This window comes from Mycetomoellerius zeteki, unplaced genomic scaffold, assembly GCF_001594055.1.
Source record: "Mycetomoellerius zeteki isolate Tzet28-1 unplaced genomic scaffold, Tzet1.0 scaffold122, whole genome shotgun sequence".
NCBI lineage: Eukaryota > Metazoa > Arthropoda > Insecta > Hymenoptera > Formicidae > Mycetomoellerius > Mycetomoellerius zeteki.
In genome coordinates, this window is record NW_017256147.1 from 3,005,954 (window position 1) to 3,032,466 (window position 26,513).

At 30.5% G+C, this 26,513-nt stretch overlaps 2 protein-coding genes and 1 non-coding gene across 3 annotated transcripts in view; 2 read left to right on the top strand and 1 right to left on the bottom strand.

The window, feature by feature from the left end:
- The window catches only part of LOC108731268 (echinoderm microtubule-associated protein-like 2), a 43,398-nt gene extending 28,627 nt beyond the window's left edge, over positions 1-14,771 (bottom strand). The window contains exon 1 of the mRNA XM_018461516.1: positions 14,304-14,771. The gene's annotated coding sequence lies outside the window, so the exon portion shown is untranslated. The remainder of the gene's footprint in view (positions 1-14,303) is intronic.
- Positions 14,772-19,158: 4,387 nt separating this feature from the next.
- On the top strand, positions 19,159-19,240 carry TRNAS-CGA (transfer RNA serine (anticodon CGA)). Its single transcript has one exon. It is a non-coding gene; the product is annotated as a tRNA-Ser (tRNA).
- Positions 19,241-20,737: 1,497 nt separating this feature from the next.
- On the top strand, positions 20,738-25,367 carry LOC108731218 (MD-2-related lipid-recognition protein). Its single transcript, XM_018461421.1, has 4 exons — positions 20,738-20,975; positions 23,968-24,099; positions 24,822-24,988; positions 25,241-25,367. The coding sequence occupies exons 1-4, from the start codon at positions 20,753-20,755 to the stop codon at positions 25,322-25,324; spliced, it is 606 nt and encodes a 201-aa protein (XP_018316923.1). The 5' UTR covers positions 20,738-20,752; the 3' UTR covers positions 25,325-25,367.
- The last annotated feature ends 1,146 nt before the right edge of the window (positions 25,368-26,513 follow it).

Below are 26,513 nucleotides of genomic sequence, written 5' to 3' on the forward strand. Positions count from 1 at the left end.
AATTACCTAAATTATATTCTGTTTACTCTTATTTTAATCAAAGTGATATCGTCATTGCGCAATAAAATCACTTTTAATAAAAAAATAAAAACTTTGGACCTTCTTCACTGCTCACTTCTAAATGTCAGCGGTATTTGATAAAAGACTGTGTTGAGCACTGAAGCGTAATGCACTTAATGAGGTATCTTGACAAATTTGACATATTTAATGTACCGTGAATTGAAAAACATTGGTTTAGATGAACCAAGTACTAAACCAAGTGGATCATAATTCGAGAATGATGTCCTTGATTATTTACAACTATGGGTATCTGTAGTCAATTCTTATATTTAAGGCTTTCTTAAATATAGTCTTAAAATGTTGTAAACCAATCAGAGAGCCGCATTAGCATCTTACGATATTACTTAAGATGATCTTAAATTAAGAACTGACTATGAATACCGGACTATATGTAAAAGAATGTTCAAGGAATACATCATTGATTATTTACGATCATATAAAAGGCCTACCCAAAAAATACATCTTTGAATACATGAAATCTTTTTCGATGTCCCATAGAACAGGAATATGAATGCACGGCGATATAAATTTTTCGGCATCCTTTTGCACATCTTTTGCTGCGTTCCGCTTTCGCGCGATTTCTCAATCCCTCGAGACATCGACTCATCTTGTCGCCGTCATCATTGTAACCGGCTCCATTTTTGCGTCTCACGGTACTCCGCTTTTGCGCGCTCGTTCGCGACTATCGATATCCACTTCGGCTCGAGCGGGCTCGAGCGAATGTGTGTCGGAAACGCAAAGAGATCTGAAGTGCATTATCGCGAACTGGGACACGGTGAGTATATTACTCGGCGAATATGGTCAGAATACGTGTCAGACTCAGTGGTTTACAATCTCACTTCAAGCAACCTGACGCCGACAGTCGTCTCTTGAATCAAAGAAGCTACTACAACTTTGACTTCAGATTGTGCAGACAATGCAGTCCATAATGTTCGTATTTAAGTATGAGAACGATAAAATTCCTCAACGCAATTTATTTATACATGACACGAAAACTAAACTATTTTTATTCTAAAATAATTTAATATAAAGAAGGCCGATGATTTTTAATTACTTTTATTAAATTTTAGAAAATCTAAAATATAAGAATTACTATAAAAAATATCTCTTATGCAAATATCCTTGATATCTTTCTGTTATGTTCCTATATGAAGATTTCTAAATTCTAGACCATTTCTATAAAATTCAAAACTTTTAGATGATCTAAATACATAAACTAATTAATATTCTATATGATTTTTTGCATTTGTATACAATTTTTTAGAAAATTAATATAATTATAATTTCTAATTTAATAAAAACATAAAAATTGAATAAGTGAAATTTTATCGTACAAGTTACATGTAAATTCTATTCATCAATAATAAGCAGCTCGTTTCCAGATTAATATCCTAGTATTTTTATTTTTTCAAGAAAAATGACTGATTTATTATTAGCAACGAAGGAAAAGGTGAGGAAACAGGAGAGCGAACGCAGGAGCTCGAATCGAAATACAAAACCAGTAAGCATTGACCCGGCCAGAATGCTGCCTTATTGGTGCATAAGGCCGAACCCCACGGTGCTTATTTTACAAGATCTCGTTGTGCACACTGGACGCGTGTTTGCTGTGCACCGCTATATACGCAACCTTATACGTATTACACACGACATGGATAATTGGTTCAACGTTCTATGTTCGTAGGCAGCTGTTGAGCTAACGTACGTTTAGGACTCTTAAGCCAGTCAAGTGACATTAGGTTTACATGAATAGCCGCGCCTATGATCTCCGTATCGCGTTTTACGATATTTCTTTCACCATCTGTAGTCAGATTGATTTAAACCTCGTCAAATCATTTCGCGATAATTGGACAGACTAGCGAAACGTTACTGCGTTAGATTGATTTGCTATTCAATAAATCGCAAAAATCACATAAAATAAAAATTATTATGAATTATGATCGAGATTTACAAATACATAATGCATGACTGAAAAATAAAACGGCCTTCAACTTTTATAGCGTTCCGACAATTTACATATGTCTAACTGCATTATCTTTTAACATGTTTTGACAAATTGTAAAGTAAAAAGTATTTTTTTGAAACGTTCAAATTATTTAATATAAAATTTAATTACTTAAATAATGAAATAACATATAAATTATATATTTATTGTAATTTTGTACACAGACGTTTTTTGCAATATTATTCAATAGATTCAACTTTAGAATACGTTGAATAATATTGCGACAAACAGCAACTGTTAAAAATCACAATAAATGTATAATTTACATATTTTATATTATTTAGTTAATTAAATTTTATATCAAATAATTAGAACTGTATCAATTAGTAACTATATTAACATACAAATGTATATTAGGTAAAATACGCTATGCGTATTGCAAAGCTTACGACACAAGTTGTATATGTGTGCAATGAGCAAACTGAACTTTCTATTGTAGGAAAATTTATGCAGCTACATTAACTTAACCGAATATGCACTGCGCTCGCAGCAAAACAACTAATAAGGACACGCGAGTCGAAATAGCAGCAAGCAAAGAATGCGTTTCGTAGGTGAGGGCGATTGTGCGTTTCGCGCACTATGACAATGCGAAACGAATTTGCATATACGCGAATTGATGCCACGAGACGACGAATGGCGACGTCGGGGCGGTGATGAAGTTTAGTTGGCTCGAATGAGACTCGTTAAACACAGTCGGTAGTTAACAGACAATCTGCCGACGAAAGTGGACCAATGCTGAATTTATGGTGTTGGAATTGCTTGAGGTTCTATAGTGTTTAGCTACTTTATGTTTAAGTAAAAGTCATAAATCTAGTTAAGACGGCATTTGTTGTAATGTTATCGAGTTAGCTACAAAGTTTCGTAATATATGCGATAATCTTGACAAAGACGTGTAAAAAGCGAATCACACATTTCTTGTATTCTTACAATACTTTAATTTTTGCGTGGATTATTAATCATTAATTTTTTTACGAAATATAGCTTGAGTATTATATAGTTTCTTGTACATTTTTCACAAATGTAATATAATTTGTAATAAATAAATGTGCGAGTCCACATAAAATATTGACATATTACGGCTAATGAAGCGACTTCTTAATTAATCTGGGACATCTTATGTAAGCAAGCGATATGACTCCATCAAGTTGAACATTCTCAATTAGCCGTCTCGAGAATGGCAGCATGTAATTTTCAACGAAGAAAATACGATTAAGAAAACGTCAAATATCTCCAGCAAGAATCTCATCAATCTCTGTTTAGTCTCAGCAAACTTGTAAACATTCCACTTGTATATCTCATTCTACTCAAGTGTCACTTAAAAATTTTTAAAACATAAAACTACATATATTATTTTAGTATAATATTAAATAATTACACTCGAATTACATGTGTAAATGAAATGGAATGGGATAAAATGAAAGCTGAATTTATATGCACATTCTGCAAAGTGGAATGCGAACGTTAACTTTTACAGAACGAGAAAATTACTATAGTGGCACTGAAACAGTGTTATATTTTAAGACAAGAGGTACAATGAAATAATGAATTATAACAAATTTTACTAAAAAAAAAGTTGTAAGATTTTAAAAGTAGATCTCTCACGCTCTAAAAATTAAGATATATACCATGAATATAACTATTACATAACATAGATGTAAACTGATGTATATTTACGTTATATATGTTATACAACAGTTATATCTGTGTTTGCTGGGATACATCTATTTCATACATCTGTTTCAGTATTACATCATTAAAGAAGTGGAAAATTATGGTTAATCTAAATCTTAATGTAAATAAATTTTTCGTGCAACATGTCTTGAAGTTGTGGAGACATTCAATTGCAAAACAGATTTTCTCATGACAGTATAAAAGAATAGAATTTCCCATCTTACGGTAACGTTATTATTTCAACGTGCAATACACTTTCCAGCCAAACATTCCTTTCTCGCGGTTCACAAACAATCCGTTAGATGTTAGACAGTTTTATGTAATATTACAATGTTTAATGAGAGACATATAAAATTATAAAAACCACTACTAAAATTAAGAAGAAATACAAATAGTTAATGACAAAAATAAATTACATAATAATTTGAAAAAACTATAAAAAATATAGCTTGCAATTCTAATTTCAAGTATAACAAAGTGTATATAAATATTCGGCTGTTTGATCGAATTGTTCTATTATTAGCATACAACGGAGTAATGCATGCAAAATGTACGCTACAGTACTATTTGTAGCAACTTCGTGTTGTTGTAGATACATGGTCAATGTTATATTAAGGAAATAACTCGTTAAATATTGGTACACGTAGAAACAAGGACGCAAATTACGCTCGGAACCACGACTAATCGATCTATTACAGCCTCGACTTTAACTGACCTAGTAATAACAATTTCTTCGAGCCATATAAAATTCAATTTCCGCTGTAATATGATTTGTTAATCTGTAATATGACTTTAATCTTTTATATTTTTACGCGAAATAATTATAGCTAATGAAAAGAACCTTATTAAATGATATTATTAGATCAGTATACGCAATGCATATAGCCCAAGTTGATATTACGACCACACAAATTTTATGAGATTATTCTTCGTCATTTATCATAATATAGGCAATATTACACAATTTATTCATAGCTTCTAAGATTAATTAGATAAAGCTCGTAAAATATGTATAAAAAGTCGTGCTTTTAATAATGTATGATAAAATTTAATTATGTAAATGTACGATATTATTATCTTATATACTGAGAAAATTTTTGCTTAAAAATGGACGAGCCAGAAGATTTTAATCATGCCCATCAGAACTGTAATTATCTCAATTAAATTTTTCTCATTTCGGATATAATTAATTTCCGCAAGATAATAGATGTGGATTGTCAATGTTACTTAAAATAACGAAGCTTTTCGCCCAAATTGATATTACAACCACAAACATTTTATAAGATTATTCTTCCTCGTTTATTATCATAACGCGCGCAATATTATGTAATAATTTACCATCGAGTGCCGGTAGAATGATCTCTTCGGCATACTTATTGAAATCTCCCTTCAGGCAGCAATATGTAGGTGGGTGTTATGTAAATTTCGGTGGCTTATCCAAAGCGCTAATGGCCGCTCGCATAGTCAGTGCTAAATAAAACAGCTATGAGCAATCCACGTCTCTCTCGTTTATAGTTTCTAATCACGCATTTCCCTTTTACGCACGTTGCATCCTCGAGGAGAATTGCTAGACTGTAATGGCGACAAGATCCTAAACTTGACAACGCATTTTATAAGATATGTAATTTCTTCTATACAATTAAACGGTATCATATTAGTACGAATTAAATTTGTGTACAATTTTTAATTAGTTATCGTAAATATTGTTATAAATATAGTATTAATACACTATTTCTGATGTTTATGTCTCAAAAAGATTGCATTAAAAGAAAATAAGACTTGAATCTTTTTTATATTTGTGAGAGTATTATATATTTTTATGTTTCTCATATAGTAATTATATAATCTCTAATTATTTATTAACATTTTTGAGGGTTAACATTTTAATAGAAGCTTCAAAATACAGTTTATGACTGTACTTTAAAGCTTCTAACATCAAAATGTAATTTTAGTTATTGCAGTTGTACAATTATTAAAATTTTGAAATTGAGTACTTAGACAGAATACTTTAGAAAGCAATAATGTCATACAATGTAACGAAAGTTAACTATTTCACTTGATCAACAAACATTACGCCACTGCAGCAATCACTAGGAAATGATGTTAAATCATTCGCGTCTTGTGTTTAGAGCTGTTTCCAGTTAACAAGGCGTAGGCGGGTGTTATGCAAATTTTGGTGTAGCATCCTTCGCGTTAATGGCACGATCGTGAAGGCATGCGACTGGCGTGAAGATAAATAAATAGGAACAAGACACGAACTGTGTGGATGAATGTGAGATCAAATATATTCCATCACGTGTCCAAGTATAGCTATTGTCCTGAGAAAACAAGGAACAGTGAAATAGAGTAATTAAGCAGATTAAACTGATTAATAATAAAAGAGCTTCTACACGGTTAAAAATTATTTAACATAATTATTATTTAATAATTGCATATTTAATTACACTTTCTAATTATAATTTTTTCAATTCTTAATTTTTTTATTTGTCGAACTTATATATTTACTAAATTATTTAAATATCTTCTATAGTTGTAACTTTATGATTCCAATGACGAGATGAGACTGCAAGACCTGTTTTGATTTATATGGTCGATTGATAATATTACCGGTTACGAGATTCCGGAGAGAGTCTCTTCGTTTCTGCACTCAAATCTTGATCCAGATAACAAGTTGCAACAGGATGTTACGCAGAAAATATGGCGCTGTATCCTTTATGCAAATTCGCATTCGCGGAGCAGGTACATCTTTCTCTTATCTGGCAAATGGCGCGGCAAACATTATTAATTGACAAAGATAAGCGTATTCCTGTGAATAATACTCACAGATTGAATTTATATTAAACATCGATTCTTAAAATGCAAGTTCACGATATTAAGTCGCATTACGTCTTGCGTGTTTGTTTTCTGAAATGATAAGATAGCGAAGTATTCAATATACCATATTCTTTGCAACAGTGAATTCGATAAGTAAATCCACAATAATTTCCCTCAAATGAACTTCTCGCATATAATATTCTAATGCCAAGGCTGTATAACGTTTATCCTGGAACTTCTTGTATAGTAATCGCAGGTGAATGGACGAGAAAGTAAGTCAAATTTAAAATTACAAGCTCGCTCATATACTTATATTTCCATTCACTTGAATTTCCATTCACTTCAGTAAATATTAGTTTAATTTAATTGTAGCTGAACCGATTCACTATCTGGACCTATTTGTAGAAAAAGATAGATGATCAATTTAAAACGTCAGATAATCTTAATTAATACGTACAATGAAACAGAATGAAACAGAAAAGTTGTCTAACCGTATCTAATTATAACTGTGTTCATGGAAATGACTGTATATCACATCTTTCATAGCCGGCGGAATACGTAGTTATCATATGGTCAGTCATTATATTTTTCTTGATAAACTGATACGGAATTTTAACCACTTTACTTTTCATACCTATTCGCCGCGTTATATCGTACACTTATTAATACATCGCTTCAAGTAATATGTATCAATTAGTTAATCTCAGTTGTATTCTGCACTCGAAATTATATATTCAATGCTTACGTGTACAAAGTATAAATATTTAATATACCACGTTATTAATTTGTATGTTGCGAAACATTCAAGAATTTTAATTAATTTTGATTTATAGATTAGTTGATTATCATGACTTCACACTTATGTCTTTGATCTAAATAAAAATAACGAGTTTTATTAACTTTGCGCATTGAATTCTGCACCAACTCCAACGGCTCTATTATTAATTATTATTAATTATTTTTTATTAATTTTATATTTCCAATTAATAGTCTTCATTACAGATCTGTATAATAATTTAATATAATGTTTTAAAAATAATAGCTTCACTATATAAATAAATTTTTCAGCTAAATTTTTAGTTTTAATTTTAATATTTGCAAGATTCCAAATTTCGAGAATATTGGTTCAAAATACACAACAACGTTTTTGTTTTAAGATGAAGCTAACTTATATACATATTTCTTAATAATTTATTGTATCTTCTTTTAATTATTAATAGAATATATATTTTCTACCTATTATAAATATTATTAATATATTCTAAAAATTGCAACTATCTATTAATAGAGATTAAAGTTGAGGAAATAACATTTTAATAAGATACATGCTTCCTTGGCGCGTGAAATCTAAATGACGCATCGAACTATTATTTATTCGGTTTATTGCTAATTCGAACGGTAATAACGAGAAAGTCGCGGGAGTTGCGTAGGAAAGGTTTACGTGTCAATTCCGCGCATGCAAACGCATACCTTACATCGCGTTGCAGTTGATTGACCTCGATGTCCACTAAGCGCGTAGCAATGGCGGTGGGATAGGTGGCACCTATCGAACTTGTGCCAGTAATTCGCGCTTGAAATCTAAATTCTACATCCCACTACTATATATTATATCATCAACGCAAATTCAAGTGCGATTACAACGAGAAAACAGTGAATAAATGATTGAATAAGAATTTTTCAATTCTACTGACAATGAGTTGTTCCTTATCATTGTTGTGATAATATAAACAATAATAAGTAGAAATTAGATTGATAAGAATAAATCAAATAAATAATAAGATAAAGAATTCTATTTTCAGAATATTTTAAAGCTTGATTCTTGATGTTTAATAATATATGTATATTCATATGTAGCTGTATAAATCCACGTTTTTCAGTTCTGTAAATTGCTTGCTGATTTGTCGGACTTGAAATGAAATCATAAACTGAACCAAAGTCTGCTTTATACTTGAAAATAGATTTTTCTCTTATTTATTATAATATAATAATGTGTACATATCCAGTTAATGAAATTAATAGAATTATCTTTATATTTATTAAACTGAAGAGTTTCTTCTCTTTAATTGTATTAATTGTATACTATTATTTATTATATATTTTTACAAATTAAATTATTTTGTGTATGATATTTTATATATGTATACATATATACAATATTTCAACGTGATGAAAGCGAACGTTAGAATGGTGACTCGTGCTCGGAATTTCTGTGGATATTCTGTTTCTGTCGGAGACCGTAGTCAGCCTAAAGGTGAGCGGTGTTGTATATCAGCAAGAATTTCATAGCAGAAGAAAATAAAAGCGTAAAAGTTCTCGTTAGTAGTCAGGGTCGAACATTAAAGTATTATCGCTATATTTAATCGGGGCAAGAACGATCAGGAAAACCCTGCCAAAAGTCGACTTTTTTCTTAGCAGAGTCCATGTATCATCTTAGTTCTTTTATTATCAGATATAAAGAAATTAAAGTATTTTATATTTCTTTGAACGCGCGAAACATTTTTCAAGGTTAACACCTAAAAACGGCGGTAATTAAGAACCGCAGACTTTTGACAGTCGACGGCCTTGACACTTATCGCAAACAAATAATGAGCCTCGACACGAGAATGTACCCCTGTTCGTTTTAAATTCCCCCTGCGGACGATAAGGAAGCACGATACGAAGCCACGATTTCCTCATAACCGCCGAGCTAATCGCAATCCCGTGGGAACCTCTGCACCCTACACTCCCGCAAAATAAATTTCGTTATAGGCTGCACTTAGAGCCCGCTGCGCGCAACAACTGTCAGAGAAACTAAATTCTTATCTCGTACGTCGTTGCGCTTGCGGCATGCCTGTGCGTTTATAGACATTTATTATTTATTCTTAACGCGCGCATACTGTGCTTTATTCCTCCGTATACTTTGCGCGATAAAATTCAACGGAATGGTATCTCTACGTGAAGGCAGAATGAGCATGCAACGTGGTAAAGTTTACCAGGTAAACTGATGAAAATCTTCATGATTGTCTATTAATATATTTCATGTCTTACGAATTTTGATGAACTCTGCGAGCTCCTAACTATACAGATTTAAAGATTGTGACGATGAAGACGTGAACATATTATGATGAATAAGCAGTTTTTACAGGAACTTATTTTTATATCTTCTTTAATTCACTTTCTCTTCTTATCTGACTTTTAAATACTGTATGTTGTGCAATTGCATTTTGTGCATCTGCGTTAATGTCGATTAACATTGTTAGTGTTTTAAAAAAAATTTTCTATCTATAATTCTTTCATTAAAAAAACATGCGCGCTATTTGTTTTAAGTGCAAATTAATTTTCCACCTCCGAGAGCTATTGTGTAAGGCTAGAAAGTCAAGAGATATATTACACGATATCTCTCATTGTGGTTTTAAAACGCAAAAATAAATTTACTGAAACCGCTATCGACTTGCAATCATTATGAAGACTATGTCGCGCGTAATCGAAATATATCCAAAAATTCAAATCAGTATTCGCAAAGTATTTATTTTGAGTATCTGAAATATATTAGCGCAGGTAGCGAAGCCTATTAGATGGGTGGCGTGTCTTTACAAACCGCTATTGTATATTCAGCTTTAAGGTAATGACAATGAATTCATTCATTCTTTGCTTTTTTGGCTCGGACCGGATTCATAGAGAAATGCAGAGAAATAGAGGAGAGTTGTTAAATGCATACCAATAAATCTTTTTTTATTATTTAGAATATTAATCTATTTTATTTAGTATTGATTTGTGCGCGTAAATAAATGTAGAAAATTATAACTTGATGTTTCAAACATTTATTTTTACTTTAAACTTTTCATCAATAATGAATGAATTTGTTATAATCTTTTTGTAGCATGCTGCAAAAGATACAATTTAACTAATCGATCATCTAAAGTATCTGTTGACTTTCTAAATCGTATTTATTTTGAAAGTATGGAATTTATGAATAAAAAATAATTATATAAGATTAATAAGAGGAATTATTAACTAATATATAATAGTTAACTAACACATAGTTTTAATAATTAATCGGAAAAAGAATCAAGTATTTAATAATGAACAAATAACAATAATATAAAATAAGAACGTTGAGATAAAATTGACTTGAATTTATTTTTACAATTAACACATATTTGAATTTGTATTAACTAATAGTTTTAGTATCGTCAGTTATTATTCTTTATCTTATGATATGATTTAGGAAACTTGATAGATTTTTTTAAATATAAATATTGATTTAATCTTTAAGCACAAATATGTATATACAATAAATATAAAATATTCTACAATAACTTTTATTTTATAAAATTATAAAAATTCAGAATAAAATTGCATAATTACATTCTTATCAGCTATATGTATTGATCAAGAAAAAATTAATATCAATTATACTTGAGTTTTAAAAATGTTGTTAGTACACAAGATGTTAAATTTTTGTTTATTTTATTCATTTCTCAGTTATTTCATATTTTGCTCTAAGTATTGTTTATATTAAATAATAATTGTGTTGCTTATATTGAATAAAATATTGGTGAAGTATGATTTAAGTGACCACAATACGCATTCAGTGACTCTCTCCTACCATTTATTAATTAGCCTGCATCGAAACCGATCGTGTCGATAAATTAACTTCTTTTTTCTTTATAAAGAATACAATGTACAAGACAGTATATTAGAATTAATTGGATATAAATTTTGAGACTGATATTTCTAGTATTAGATGGAACAGATAAATTAAAAATGGCTAAGGAAACATCATTAATGTTAGTATGCTGATCGACACTTTGATGGAGACGTGCCTTTATCCATACAGCAGAAATATCCCGAATATATCATACAAATATCCTACATTGCGATATGTTTAGGCTGTCCTTACGATATAATTTCGACATTTCTGATATACGGGATGCATTCGATTTATTGAGACATAATGATGTTTTCTTGGCTGATCCAAATTTACCTGTACATAATAATAGAATCAGACTCAAAGTTCACTGCATGTATTAATCCAAATACCGATTTGACATACAATTCTGTATGTTGTGCATATATAGAACAATTGAAATAGAGAACCACTGACGGGCAGTGAAAATTTCTTTTCTTATACTAAAAAGGTCTAATGATTCTGCATGTGTTCGCCAATACATGTGAGTTCAGGTTGCAGAGGGTACTGTGGAAGTCTGGCTTACTCCGAGCACCGGCAGACAATAAACAGAGTCGCCGAAGCGACCTGAAAGGGCGAAAAAAGAAAACGGAATATAAAATCAAAATTCTTTTAATTTTAACATACATAGTTTGATAAAAGAGAAGAGAAAACTTTTTACAACTCTATAAAAGATCTAAAGGATCTCTAAAAGATCCTAAATAAGACATCCTCCAAAGGGGGCAAAGTTTTCGCGCTATTATTAATGTTGGCATTTTGTCAAAATGTGTCGCGAATATCAATCGTCAAAATAATTAAAGAATAAATCTTTTCTAAAATTTCCTTTCAGAATTATGAATAAGATACAGCTGGAATATTTCGCGACTTAATTATTTCTTTTTCGACCTCGTAAGACTCGTAAGCGTCATAAATATGTTGTTACTCGCGCGTTTGAGTATCTCATTCACGCGAATAACATGATATGAGGATGTATTCCCTAGTCATTTGTACGTTCACCGGCTATAATTAGTCGTTTTGCTCGTCGCGTTATCTCGCGCGGAAGCGCGGATAATCGATCGTGATTACGTCTCCACGCGCAATGACGAGATACCTATTTCCGTTATTTCGCGCGTCGTCGATAACGAAAATCGGGGGCTTCCTTGTCGAGGACGTGAAGCGCGCGAAATTTTTCCGCCAGCACCGTTATGCTCCGCTTTTTCGTCGCGCGCTCATGGGAGTCACACTCTCTATACGCCGACTCACGACTTAGACAATGGCGAGAGAAATTACGCCGGTGAATGTCGTGAGAAACTCAGTTGTGAGCGCCGTTGGCTCACATTGTTGGAACAGGTCGTGTAATTGGCGACGGTGCTCGAGATCTTTGATCGTCTCATCCTGTGTCCAAATACGCGACCGTACGTTACGTACGAAGCGGAAACGTGCGCGGTTTTTTTAAAAAAAAACCCCCCCCCCCCCTTGATTTTCCCCTCTCTATTTTTACAAATTGAAGAAGTGCCAAAGAGTAATATGTTATTGCTCAACACATTCCGGCCTGAACTGCCAGTTGGATTAAAATAATCATAGTAGTTTTTCCTTTGTGCGCAGTTAGATAACAGAAAAAAGAACGTTTACTTATAACATGAATCCATAAAGACGAGAATTTTATTGCACTGACATCACTCACACTTTGCATCGTTTATATTTGGTTTTAGCACTTACGTGTTAAGAAATGAGATAATTTTGTTACAGCCGTACTGAAAATAAATAATTTTTTTTTATGATTTTTCATTTTTTCTATAAAAAAAACTTTTTTAAGAGGCGTTTATCACGTCGTAAATAATTTATGGATAAAGCTTTGTACGTTTACCTTACACAGAAAGGGTTCACTTTTATATTGTCTATCGGAACGTTAGCGGAATAATTATTAAAGGAAGGTTATTGTTTCCCGTAAAGCATTTCAAAACGCTCGCGTGAGCAGCAAAGTTTTCTCCTCGATCTTATCGAACTTATTATCATATCTCTAGTATGTAACAAATTTTAAAATTCTAATGCGTTGAGATCCGTTAAACGATTTCGAGTAAAAAAATGCGACATACGCAAAATGCGAATAATTCGAATATTGATAAATCTTGTAAATATAATATTTTTGTGTTCCTTTATAAATTTTTTACAGATGATTTATGTATGTAAATGTGTTTAAAGTAATTGTACATATAAAGATAAAGTTTTGACATACAATATTTTTAAATACGTTATTGAATAATTATAATTAAAACAATAAATTAAATTACTTATATTTTTTTAGAAATCTTGTTTATCTCTTTTAAGAAGTTGATTCAAAAGACGCATTTAGACGATATTTATCATCAATTATATTATATAATATGTGATTTCGACTTTCGACACATATTAGCAATCTGCTTGCATCTGGTAGTTGATAAAGAACAATTATTGGAAAAGTAATTTTGTAAAAAGTTGAAACGCTTTTTAATCAAGCAATACGATCCACTTTTGCTAGTTCAAAGCATTTTCGCCGACACATTATCTGTAATTATCTATGTACACGATATTGCTTTTTGAGATTGAGATTCCTCGTCAATCGCAGAAGAAATATTGGATCTTTAAATAAATATGACTAAAGGTGCTTAGATTTTCTAACGTCTCCAGTAAATTATGTCATTACCGAGATTAATTTTTGATTGGATATTGAATGTATAAGAAATTGTATTTAAATGATTTTTAAAATTAGATACATATTAATTTGAAAGTAACTTTTTCTTTTAATTTTATTCAGATATATTTTAACAAAAATTTAATTTGTAATTTATTAATAAGAAAGATTCTCAATAATTACATTACTATATATTTATGTCAATTATATTTTCGCGTAAGAGAAATCAATTCCAAATTCATCAAAGAGTTTGCCACTTCAGTTCTTCGAATTTTGCTTTCACAAACGCGCCAAATTCCTTCAGCAATTCTCGTTTCAAACATTCTGATGATGAATCGTTACATGAGTAATCGAGTTTGCGCGACTGTTGGACCTTGTTTATCGCGAAAATATCGCATTACGTGCGTAATGAAGATACGCAAATTTCACATACATACCTGGGTTGCGAACACAAAAATTCTATGCGAGGAGGACTTCTCCTTGCCTCCTCGAGAAGGGGTGACCGCGCTCTCCTAGCCGGCAGCAACCCGCGCGAGGATGTTTCCGCAAGGTATTTGCATACAATCCGGAGACGGGGGCCGACGGCGGTTGAGGAATCCGCGGAAAGCGGCCGACCGGTTAGCTTCTCCGCCTGCCTTCCCTCTTCTTCGTTCGTCCGGTGCGACGCGTCGCGTTCCTCCAGATCGAAGGCAAAGGTCCCACTTTGAGCGGTCCCTTCCTTCCGGTTCCTCTTTCCGATACCGGATGTGGTCCCCGATCGACGAGGACTAACCGGAGAAACGGCAAACTCGTCTCTTGGAGACGTACGCGCGCGAGAGAGAGAATTCGCCGGACGAAGAATACGTGGAGAACGGAAAGTCCGTCGCTTCGTCAGCAGCTTCGTCGGGCGAAAGGTGCCGCGCGGTCGAGAACCCAGCAAGTACTGCTGAGGCCAACAGGTGAGCCGTGCCAGCGGTTTACGGCCAGTGGCGTATCACACTGGTATCCTGCCGAGGGCAACAGGTGTGACGACGCAACGAGATACCAGGAGCGTAACTTGCTACTTCGTCTGTCACGTCATTTGCTGCTTATCTGTTGCCAGCTGTTTCCAATCAGTTTGATAAGAGAGCGAGAAGACATTCTTTATTTGAAAACTCTACATCTAAATCTGAGACGTGCATGTTCGAAGGCTTACTTTTTAAGAGAAATCTGAAAAAGAAATGTGTCTGTTTAAGATAAATTAAATAAATACAATCATATTTGTGCAGTCTGCGATTGAATCTTTGTTATTGCTTCGTCTTTAAATAATTGTACTTTGGAATTTCAATTGAACTCTTGAATTGCTTCACTATTAGAAAATGTAAACAGCTTTATAATCATTATCGATTAACATTTTTAAAAAATGGGTTATGGATTGATCTGCAAATATTTGCAATGTGTTTTCGAATGCAATTCATTTTTTAATAATGTTGCTCAAATACTTAATTAAAAGAGAATATGCAATTAATATTAGAAGAAGCTGGACGTCTCATCTGTAACGCGCCATTAGTTTCATTCATAAGATTAGATCTTGCTGTGATAAAAAGATGATTCTGAAATTAAACAACTTTTATTATGAACTGCAAAGTTTACAAGATATTAACAAAATAATTTTTCCACAAATAATGATTTTTTATGCCTTCTTGTTTCTTATATCATTTTCTAACAAGATATAAGATATATCTGAAACGATAATTGAACTTATAAATAAATAGTTAATAGCTAACACTTTGTCTGATATGACTTTTCTTCAAGAGATATTATTTGTGTTATTTAATCGCGATTAAATTTGCACAATGTAGATGACAACTTTGTATCAAAAAATTGAACAACAAGAAACAATAGATAAGGATATAAAAGATAGCATCCAGAGAAATATCTAGTAACTGTGCATAATGAAATGTTTAATTGATATTCCTATTGAATCGCTCTTGAATTAAGTTATAGAGCTTTATGGAAGAAAACCGGTTCTCTCCGAATCCGGAAGAAACATATGTCGAACAAATGTTACCGGATAATTCACTGACGCTCCGGCGGTTCTCATAAATATCGACGATCACGGTTTCCTACATGAACCTTCTGCATCCGCATTTTTATATGACACACGCACTTTATATTCGCGCGAAAATGCACGATGCATTTTGTTTGTTCTATTTTTCGCGAAAAAAAACAATCGCTAAAAATAAAGAAGACGAAGCAAAATCATAGAAATATTGTTAATGAAACGTTATGTTTACGTTTTCTTTACTTTTCTCTGCACCATCATCAAACTTTTCATTTTTTAATTTAAATTGTAACATACTTCATCAATCTCCATTTGCCTTCATCAATCTTCTATCGCCTGTAATGATTTATCATGTTGTTATGAAGCACTTAAATTTAAATTAAGCAAGTTTTTATTTTACGTTAATAATAGTAGTCGATATTATTTTATTATTGTTACGTGCTTATCCGAAAATCACGATTTCTTTATATGCATGAAGGCATATTGCCTAACTGCTTTAAAGATGATGAGAAATGCGAGCAATTGAGTTTCTTATTAATATGCATAGTCTATAGTTCATCTAACACGCATTGACTACTGCCTCATTATATACATTATAGCCACTTCGTGATCTGTCATTAATGCTCCGTGAAAGGTGCGGATGGAATTTTTCACATGGTGGAAGATTAATGTTCACATGCTTTAAACGCATAAATTCTGTTTAATTTGATTAAATTAACTTCAAAATTATAAAGACATAATACAGTTTAAATTATATCATTAAAATTATTAAAAATTATATAATAAAAATACTATTTTTTAATTATTCCAATCTTTTGACGTTCACGATAGTTTTGATTTATCTTTTGTACATAAATCTTATTTAACATATAAATTATGAGTTTAACAGAAACGTTATGTAGTAGTGAGTGAGAAAAATATTTATATAAGGGTATCTTTTTAAAAGATCTTATTTTTAGAAAGTAAACATTAATTAGCAATTTATTAACAAAAATGAAATAGATTATGTATTCCTCAAAAATATTTTATCTAAAAAGATTATTAAAATATATTATTCTAATAATAAGCAAAAACGTAAGATTGTATTATTTAAAGAGTATTCATACAATTGTAACAATTGTAAGATCATAAATCGGTTTTTTTGTAAATTTTTATTCTTTATATCAGATCAATATTTACATTGTTAATAAATTGCTAATTAATGATTATTTTCCACAAATAAAGATTTTTGTCTTCCCCGTGCAAATACATTTTTTTTTTATTGTATGTCCAGTAAATAATAATGTGTAACTTTGGTTTAATTGATAATTTCTGGCTTAATATTGTATTGTTTCAGAATATTTACCTTGAAAATATGAAGCTAATGAAGCTAGAAAAGCAGCACATGCCGTTATCTTCCAAAATGTATACACATATACCTACATATATACCTACAGGAAGAGATATTGTCATTTAAAAGACGTGAGTAAAAATCTTGATGGGGGCGAAAACAGATCAAGTATATCACAATGAACGAAAGTCGTATCGAATGTAGGTTACACATTCGCTCACCTAACATTCGCCACTTCCTTTAGAGGCTTTCCTTCTCGTGCGAAGTAAAAGTGCTGATGCGAGAGGCGTCGCGCGTGGCCGGCCGCTTTTGCACAACATTCTCATTCAAATCATCCAGCCGATTTCGCATTCCCGAGAACCATCGCTTTATTATTATCTCCCGAGTGGATCCTCCGATCAATCCGCCTACACCTTCTGCATAATCTCACGAGTCGTTTCTGCTTCCTGCGGTGATTATACTACGCCGCAAGACGCAAACGAAGTGCGAAGATCGTCATATTTTTTGTCGTAGGAATAGATCTTTTTCTGTGTTTGGACATAGTGTCGCGGCGTTTTTTAATGACACGTATGTAAACGTTTAGGATTCTTTGCACATCAAGATGTATGAATTTATGGAGTTAGTATAACATTCTATTAACATTTAAAAAAATACTGACAGTTCCAATACCACTTTTTATTATTCGACAGTTCTTTATAAAAATAAAAAAAAGTTCTGTAATTTTTATACTAAAAAATTAAAATTATCTCGCCACATCTTCAATTATATTTTTAGTATAAAACATGCGGAATTTTTTCGCATTTATTTTTTTCATTAATTATTAATCGCATTACGTTGTCTTGTGCGAATGATACGGAATTCACTCGATCTTATCGATTCTCGAAACACTTTTGAGGAGCATCATTGTTAACCGACTTGTGCCATTGATAGATTCCGCATACTTCTCGCATAAATGGCTCATAATCTCACAGATAGCATTATTCACAAATTATTCGCGTAACAAAAATAATAAAGATTACTTTGAACAGCTATATAGAATATCTTTTATATATAAAAAAAGGTATCTGTGGGTCTGAAATTTGAGATACTCAAAAAAGTAAACTTAAAATTGAAATAATAACATAAAATAAAAATTTTATCATTTAAAATTATAGTAAAAATAAGAAGCAAACATAACGTTCATAAATGTAAGATAGAAGTGACAAAAATAATTAAAGATACATAAATTTCATTTAATATTTTTTATTTAAAATATAATTTTAAAAAATTGTATGTTAATTATTCTTCTTAAACTAAGTTTTATGTTTATAATAATAAAATAAATACATTTCATGTTGTAATAACAAATGAGGTTTAGAAATGAATTTATTTAAAAAATTATTGAATCACACACAATAAAGTTACGATAATGTACGTATTATTTCCATTACTTTACCGATAGAGTTTTTGATTGAGAAGAAATGCTGTCATTTATTAATGGCTGGGCAACAGATGACGCCATCTTGGCAGATTCTCTGTGGTTTTATTGAATTTTTGGAATCATCAAATAAATAAACAATTCATTGACAAAAAAATAAAGGAAAAATATGAAATAATATTATCCATATTTAATTGATGCTAATTTTTTAATTTTGATTTTTTATAAAACAATGTTTTTTTTTATTATTATATAATATTATTTATATTTATATTTTACAGTAAAAACTTTATTATAGAAATAATTACATTTCCGAATTTTATATTTAAATATGCTTTATATTTTTTGATAAAATTTATTTATTTAAAAAAAATTATTATGAGATTTGCTTTATGTTATTATTAAGCAAATATATTTTTTATACGTAATGTCATCTCAATATCTCTTTTCGATTAACTTAATATTGGTGTCTAGATGACCTAAACTGGTTATCTATGATTGTACGTAGTCATATTAACATCAGCTGCGGTGTCCGAGTGGTTAAGGAGTTGGACTCGAAATCCAATGGGCTTTGCCCGCACAGGTTCGAATCCTGTCCGCAGCGATCTTTTTTTTGTTAAATATTCTTTTCGTTTTTTTATATTCGACATTTATATGTAATCTTGATATTAAAAACATTATAAAAATACATATTTTTTTAACATAAATTTTTATCCCTTGACACTCCGAATCGTCGCATTATAGTTTTTTCTTACTCTCGCATTATTTAACATCAATCGGAGATTATTTTTTATTCTTAGCCCCAAAAAAAACATTTTTACATATAATTTTAATCACGTGTATATAGCTGCCCTTCTCTAACAATTTTTGTTTTTATATGAAAAATTTTTTATCAAACTAATATAAGTACACACACATAAGGTATTGATATTTTGGGTAGTTCTAGTTTTTTTATCACATTTAAAACAAACATTATCATGGCCGTTATCATTCTATTATAGACTATCTAGTAAAAATTTGTGATTTATATTATCTATATGTATATAGATAGGTTTTTAGGAATATCGTATATCAGAGTACAGCCCCTATATTAGCTAAATAGCTACTTCTTTCTTAATATTGCTTACTATAAATTTAACATTAATTAGAAATAATTTTTTCCATTTCTTCTTGGCCAAAAATTATAAAAAATTTCTTACGCATTATTCTAATTTCTAATTTTCTATAATTTCTAATTTTATGTTAAAACTAGATCCTGTAAGAACGTATAATATTCTTAGTATTCTTTCATCACAATTAAAACAAACGTTATTATATTGTTATTAGCTTCCTTTTCAATTCCTCACTATAATATCATTGTTTAACATTAATCGGGAATCATTTTTTATTTTTTGCCAAAAAATTGTAAAAAAATTTTTTACAATAAATCTGATAATCTATGAACAGAGTTAAAACGTATTGTTATATGTAGCTCCCTTCTTAATCTTGTCTAAGATACATGTATTGGGGACTATTTTTTTATTCTTTGACCAAAAATGATTAAAAAATTGCTTACATTGTTTATTATTAAAAGACTAATTTTAATCTTTAATTCCTTCTTTGATTCTGATGTTTTAATAAATTAGTTTTTATTTCTTGACCTATTTGTTCGTTTCAGACTTCTTTATCACTTTTATCACATAAAAAATTTCTTATATATTGTAGTAACTGTGATAGATAAAACAGATATTATTATATTATACAGTATAATTCATTTTAAAACCGACAAAATATATTTTGGAGTAAATCCACGCGACAATGTGCGAAAATAATATTTAAATAACATTTTTAATATTATATTATATATAAATTACTAAATTTAATTTATTAAAGTTTTATGTATATTTTTAATTATAAAATAAATTCAACCCATGCCAAAAGAACATGTCGTTAAGATGAGTTCGATCTTCATGAACAAAAAATGATATAATAAAAATGTAATATTCGTCCACATCTGGAATATTGAAGGTTATCACAAAATCATCTGGCCATTTAGTCATCGGAACGAAATTCTGTGACGCGATTCCTCGGAGAAGGAGACACGATCGCCGCGCGCATAGGTTCCATCGTGATAAAGATGCTATCTCAATTGACCTATGGCCCCACCACCCTCCCACAGAATCTCCGCTCCGTTATTTGCGTTATGTGTGGATCGACCCTCACGTCGACCTTCTTTCACTTGGTTACGAACCATCGACCATCGAAGATGAACCGGAATATCACTCCCGTTGCCGTTCTAATCCTGGCCTTGTCCACGGTTTACGCGGAAGTTGTACATTGGACGCCGTGTCCATCCGACCGTAAGTATATATATATATATATATCCTCCTTTATCCTATTTTAATTAGAAATCGCGATCTGCTTAATTAAACGACGCTAGCGATGTTATCTCGATGGAGATCTAGCAGCAGACACCCTAAGGAAGTGATACACGTTTTTCGCTTGTAATGTCGTTGGCGATCCTTGCTCGTGCTCGACGGCGTAATCGACGGAAGTTGGAAAAAAAAATTGGACTAAATTGTACTGTTCGGTAAACATGATTAATAGCGTGTTTTTTATCTATTGGAACGAACTTTTAACGTAATTGCAACATCGCTTCAATGCATATAAATAAGCCGAACGTATTTGAAACAGAAATGGGTTGGCGACAACTTTTATTTGCACATTTTATTTCCAACTTCGATACAGTTATCGAACGTATGTTTCGGAGGGGTGAGGTTATTTACGAGTCTGACGCATCATCGCCGTCATGAAGTATTCTGCTTATTCATTTCAATAAATATTTATTGATCGTATCAAATTTTATTTTGAGATGGTCTCTTTCTTAGGAAAACGTTATGATTAAATATAGGATTCATTTGATCAAACATCCTAAGAAAGAAAGGAGCAACTCTTCTATTAAAAAGAATCTTAAAGGATAATATACTGTATCACTTCACCAACAAGGAAAAGAAATTCATGAAAAGTTATGTTATTCAAATGAAATAGAACGAAGATTTTTGTAACGCCACGCATTAAAGAATCACAATATTTAATCTTTATGCTGATAATAATATTTAAGTTCCATTATATAATTTGAAAATTTATATAAATACTGATGATGATCTAATGTGAGGTTGAAACGTCTATTGTTTTATGTACACAAATTGTTTAATATGCACGTACATCCTGCGAATTGGCTTTTATGCGTCTGTATTAACTATGTTTTCATAATTCTTGGCCAATGAATACAAAAATATTGCGGACCATTCATTTGATTAAATCTATATAAAATCACAAAATTTTTATGACAAAATTTTCAACAATACACAAAATTTCTTAAATATACAAAATTTTAAATGGTAATAATAAATTACTTACTGTAGGATTTAATTCAAGCCATGTATTTTTATTAATGTATGCTAACAAGGGAAGTTTTACAACTGTCCGGAACCGATTTGATTCTCCATGAAATATGTTGTTAAACATGAAAATCTAAGAGACACGTATTTTTTTATACGTGCCCTAACTCATGTTAAAGGGATGAAACACCCCTTTAAGAAAAATACCATTTTTTTCAAAGAGTCTTTTAGATTTTCGTGTTTAATAACATATTTCATGGAGAATGAAATCGGTTCCGAACAGTTGTGAAACTTTCCTTGTAAGTATTCTTGTAATTAACAAAACTATTGTAAACTATAAATGATTCATAAACTATGCTAGCGAGAAAGAAAGATTAAGATTGAAGCAATAATACTTATTTCTATGCAAACAAAAGAAGAAATTGCAAGACTGAAATAACTATAATTGTTTTTATCTATCTCTCTCACTTGTCACATGAATTATGAATCGTCTATAGAACACAAGATCATTATAAACTCATTACAAACTCTTTCCTCCGCAAGATATTGAGTAATGAGTTTCACAAGTTTTTCGAATTTTATATCGCCACTCCTATCTAAAAAAATATAATAATATATACACGAATTCTTAATTTCGTAAAAAATTAATTTTAAATACTGTCGACAAAAGAAAATCATCGTTATTAGCCAACATAGTGTCATCAAATTATAAATACGTTCACAAATCGGTCAAGAATATATTTTGGAAAGTCTCAATATTTATTATACGTTTCAACTTTGTTAAATAAATTTGATTATCAGATGATACACAATTTGTTTAATTCAAATTTAGGTCGCAACCAAATACTACTAAAATAGGATACCAAAATAATATTTAGTTAGAAGTAGAAACGAGTTAAATGATAAAATAACAGAAAACTTCTTTCTTTTTATATACTTATATATATATATATATATATAGAGAGAGAGAGAGAGAGAGAGAACATAAAGTTACAATAAAGCCAAATGTTGTGTACTAATATTCTTCAATATGAACAAGAATTATTATAGACGAGCAACATCAAGTCATGAAAAAGAGAACAGATAAACTTCTCAAATAAAATATCTCTCGAGGAGGAATATGTTGAATCAATGAAGCGGTAAAACTTCGACATAGGAGAAACATGCACAAGATATTTTACGTTTTATAAATTTTTTACATTTATCGAATATTCGGGAAAGTTTTTCCAACGCTGCTTGCTCTTGTAATTTATAACCGAGTCATCCGCGAGGCGCGAAGAATGAATCAGATATCCAACATATTTTGCAGGAAAAATATTAAAATACTTATATTTCGTTAAGCAGAAACTTCGCAGTTTCGAATTAGTTTACATTGATCTATCGAGATTCTAACGTCAACGTTGATATGTGTCGTTGTACTAGCATTTCTTTCTGTTTCTTTTGTCGAAGTTCACTCACGCTAATCTTAGCATTCCTTACAGATTACGGATGGAAAACGAAACTTTTATGGATTATGTAAATGTAAAAATAAATAAGGTATTGGTTGTTTAACTCACGAGAAACGTTCCGTAAATAAAATTTTCTTACGCAGCACATGTTTTGCATAGCATAGAAAAATGTAAATTAACATTTAAGAAATACTTTACCTTGAATTGATTAAATTAATGACGTATCGATAAATAATACATTTAAAAGATAAAAAACAAAAGAACGCTAGAATAAGATAGTTAATTTAAAAGAGAGAGATCTTACAATACATTTTTTATTAGAATTAATCGTCGAATGAATCAACTAGTAAAAAAAAACTGACTATATCTGATATAGATAATATAATTTTTAAATTGATTTATTAGATTTTTCCCTTCTTTCTGTTTCATAAGATATAAAAATTTTTAATCGACCTTAAATGTACAAGTAAATTCTTTATGAAATCTTATTACCTACGTTTCAGCCGAACAAAATACTGCACAATTATGTATCATTCACGAAGTACGGGTTGATCCATGCAGAGAAGCCGAAGAAAGAAAGCCCTGTTTTTTAAAAAAGGGTCAAGATGCAAGCATAAGTTTCGATTACACCCCCCGTAAGTGTACTTAAAATGTTGTGCATGCTTAACGTACATATAATAATGAATAAGAAACACACTTTCAAACTTTGTGTTAAAAATAAAATTAAGTAGATTACATTTTATGTATATAATTAAATATTTTGTATTTATTTTGACATTTATACAAGATATCAGAAAATATAAAATATAACAATTAATGATTGTAAGAAATTATTGTAAATCATATTGATATATTTTAAGCCAAACATAAAATAAAATGATTTTTGGAATGTGTGCTACCAGTGAGAAATACCAATAAAATAATTATATTGCGTAGGAGTAAAAATCGCTATTCAAATAGCGATTTAATACTCAGTAAATACCAATTAACAGTAATATAATATACAACTTTATATAATTTTATATTTATATCAATATAACTGTTACGTACTATATGTGTTATTATATATTATATTTATATTGTTGAGTGTGAAATTATAATATTGATGTTATATTACTGTTAGTTGATATTTACTGGATACTACAATAGCGAACATAATAAAATTATTTGTTTTATTTTTATAATAAAATTAATCGGTCGTGGAAAAACCATTTATATAAAATCAATTAGAAAATGTTCTTGATTTATACTTTCATTTTCATTTTTAAATAAAAGATATTTTTTACTTTCTAAAACGTATCAGTTTTACGATTCAAATGATCATACGTGATTATTAACGATGTATATTTTATTTCAGAGTTCAATGGCTCGTTATCCAGTAGGGCATACTGGGCTTCTGAGATCGTAGATTTGCCATTCTTGGGCATGCCACTCGATGCCTGCCAATCCACCGTTTGCCCAGCTTCGCCTGGTCAAAAGCAAACGTATTCAGTGGCATTGCCTATCTCTAAGAAATTCCCTTCGGTAAGTGATGCTTCGATCTCCATTCTGATTCTTACGTAAATCTCTCCACAAGTTTGTTGATCCCATGTAGTAACTTTTTACATTGAAATCTAGTCAAATATTCAGATGCCAAACCGATGTAGAGAGACATGAAATTTAAACGTAATTCAAAATAGAAAGAAGATTTACAACACAAACGTTTCTGAAATAAAACAAGTAAATTGATCTTAAAATGTTTTTCTAAAGAATGTCTTCTCTTCTTTTTTATTGCAGCAAACGTATAATCTCAAATGGAAGTTGTGGAATGAACAAGAACAAGAGTGCTGTTTTATGTTCCAAATTAAATTGATAAAATGAAATTGTTTTTAAATTTTCAATGTATCATTCTTCGCAATAATTATAATTCGCCAATCAATAAAATTTAGTGAAATAAATGATATATTCATATCAGTAATCCTGCGTTCCATTATACCCATCTTTATGTCATATATTTCAAATTATTATTATTATTCTGATAAATATTTATCAGAATAATAATAATAATTAAACAGCTTTATAAAAATATATATAATTATTATAATCAATTAACGATTCTCAACAAGTACGTGAAAATATTTCATAGAAATTGTATTAAAAATCAATTTGATCTTATTTTCGAGAAGTTTCAATTTTATTTTAAATATTTTAAGTATAGGGTTAGATTTACGTAATACGGAATACATATTGGATTAATAGAATTATTGTTACTTTTGTATTATTTATATATGCATATACATATGTATACGTTCTAAATCGTGCATGAAATCAAATCAATCTAGTAGTTACAAATAAAACTCATTAATCAGAGATAATATTGACGTTACTGCCACGAGATAATTCCTTTTGCAATCGAAGTAAAGCTATTATAATTTATAATAGATGAATACCGCATGGAAGATATGGAATACTATCTCTGTAACTGGTATTCATAGTCCGTTCTTATTTCAAGATCACCTTTATAAGTAATGTCTCAAGGTGCTAATACGGCTCTGTAACCAGTTTATGATTTTCTTAAAACAGTTTTAAATTTAAGAACAGACTATGAATACCAGCCTTTATGCTGCGTATTTAAAAAGTAAATCCATTTTTATACAAGCCAGGCGTCATTTACTTTCTAAATCTTTCAAGTGAAACGCGTTCATATTTGAAATATGACCAGTAAAGTTTATATGTCCTTAGACATAAATTAATCGCTCGAGTTTTAATTTTGCTACTTTCGAAGTGATCTATCTCCGGAAACCAATTGGATTTATGAACACACATACACACACACATTGCAAGAAATTGAATTGATAATATATTTTAGTGACCTTTCTGTCCAACAAAAATTGTTAAAAATATATTATTTATTTAAAAAAATATCAGATATTTTTTATGTGTCAAATACAACACAATATATATCTATTTTATTTATATATTGACAAAAATGTTTTTTGCATGTAATAAAAAACAATTTTATTCAAATGTGTGCTCATTTTATTTTAAATGTACTTGATTTTCTAAAATG

Coding starts and splice junctions, on each gene's coding strand:
- LOC108731218 (XM_018461421.1), top strand. CDS start 20,753: ATGCTATCTCAATTGACCTATGGCCCCACCACCCTCCCACAGAATCTC. Junction 20,976..23,967: donor GACGCCGTGTCCATCCGACC/GTAAGTATATAT, acceptor CCTACGTTTCAG/CCGAACAAAATACTGCACAA. Junction 24,100..24,821: donor AAGTTTCGATTACACCCCCC/GTAAGTGTACTT, acceptor ATTTTATTTCAG/AGTTCAATGGCTCGTTATCC.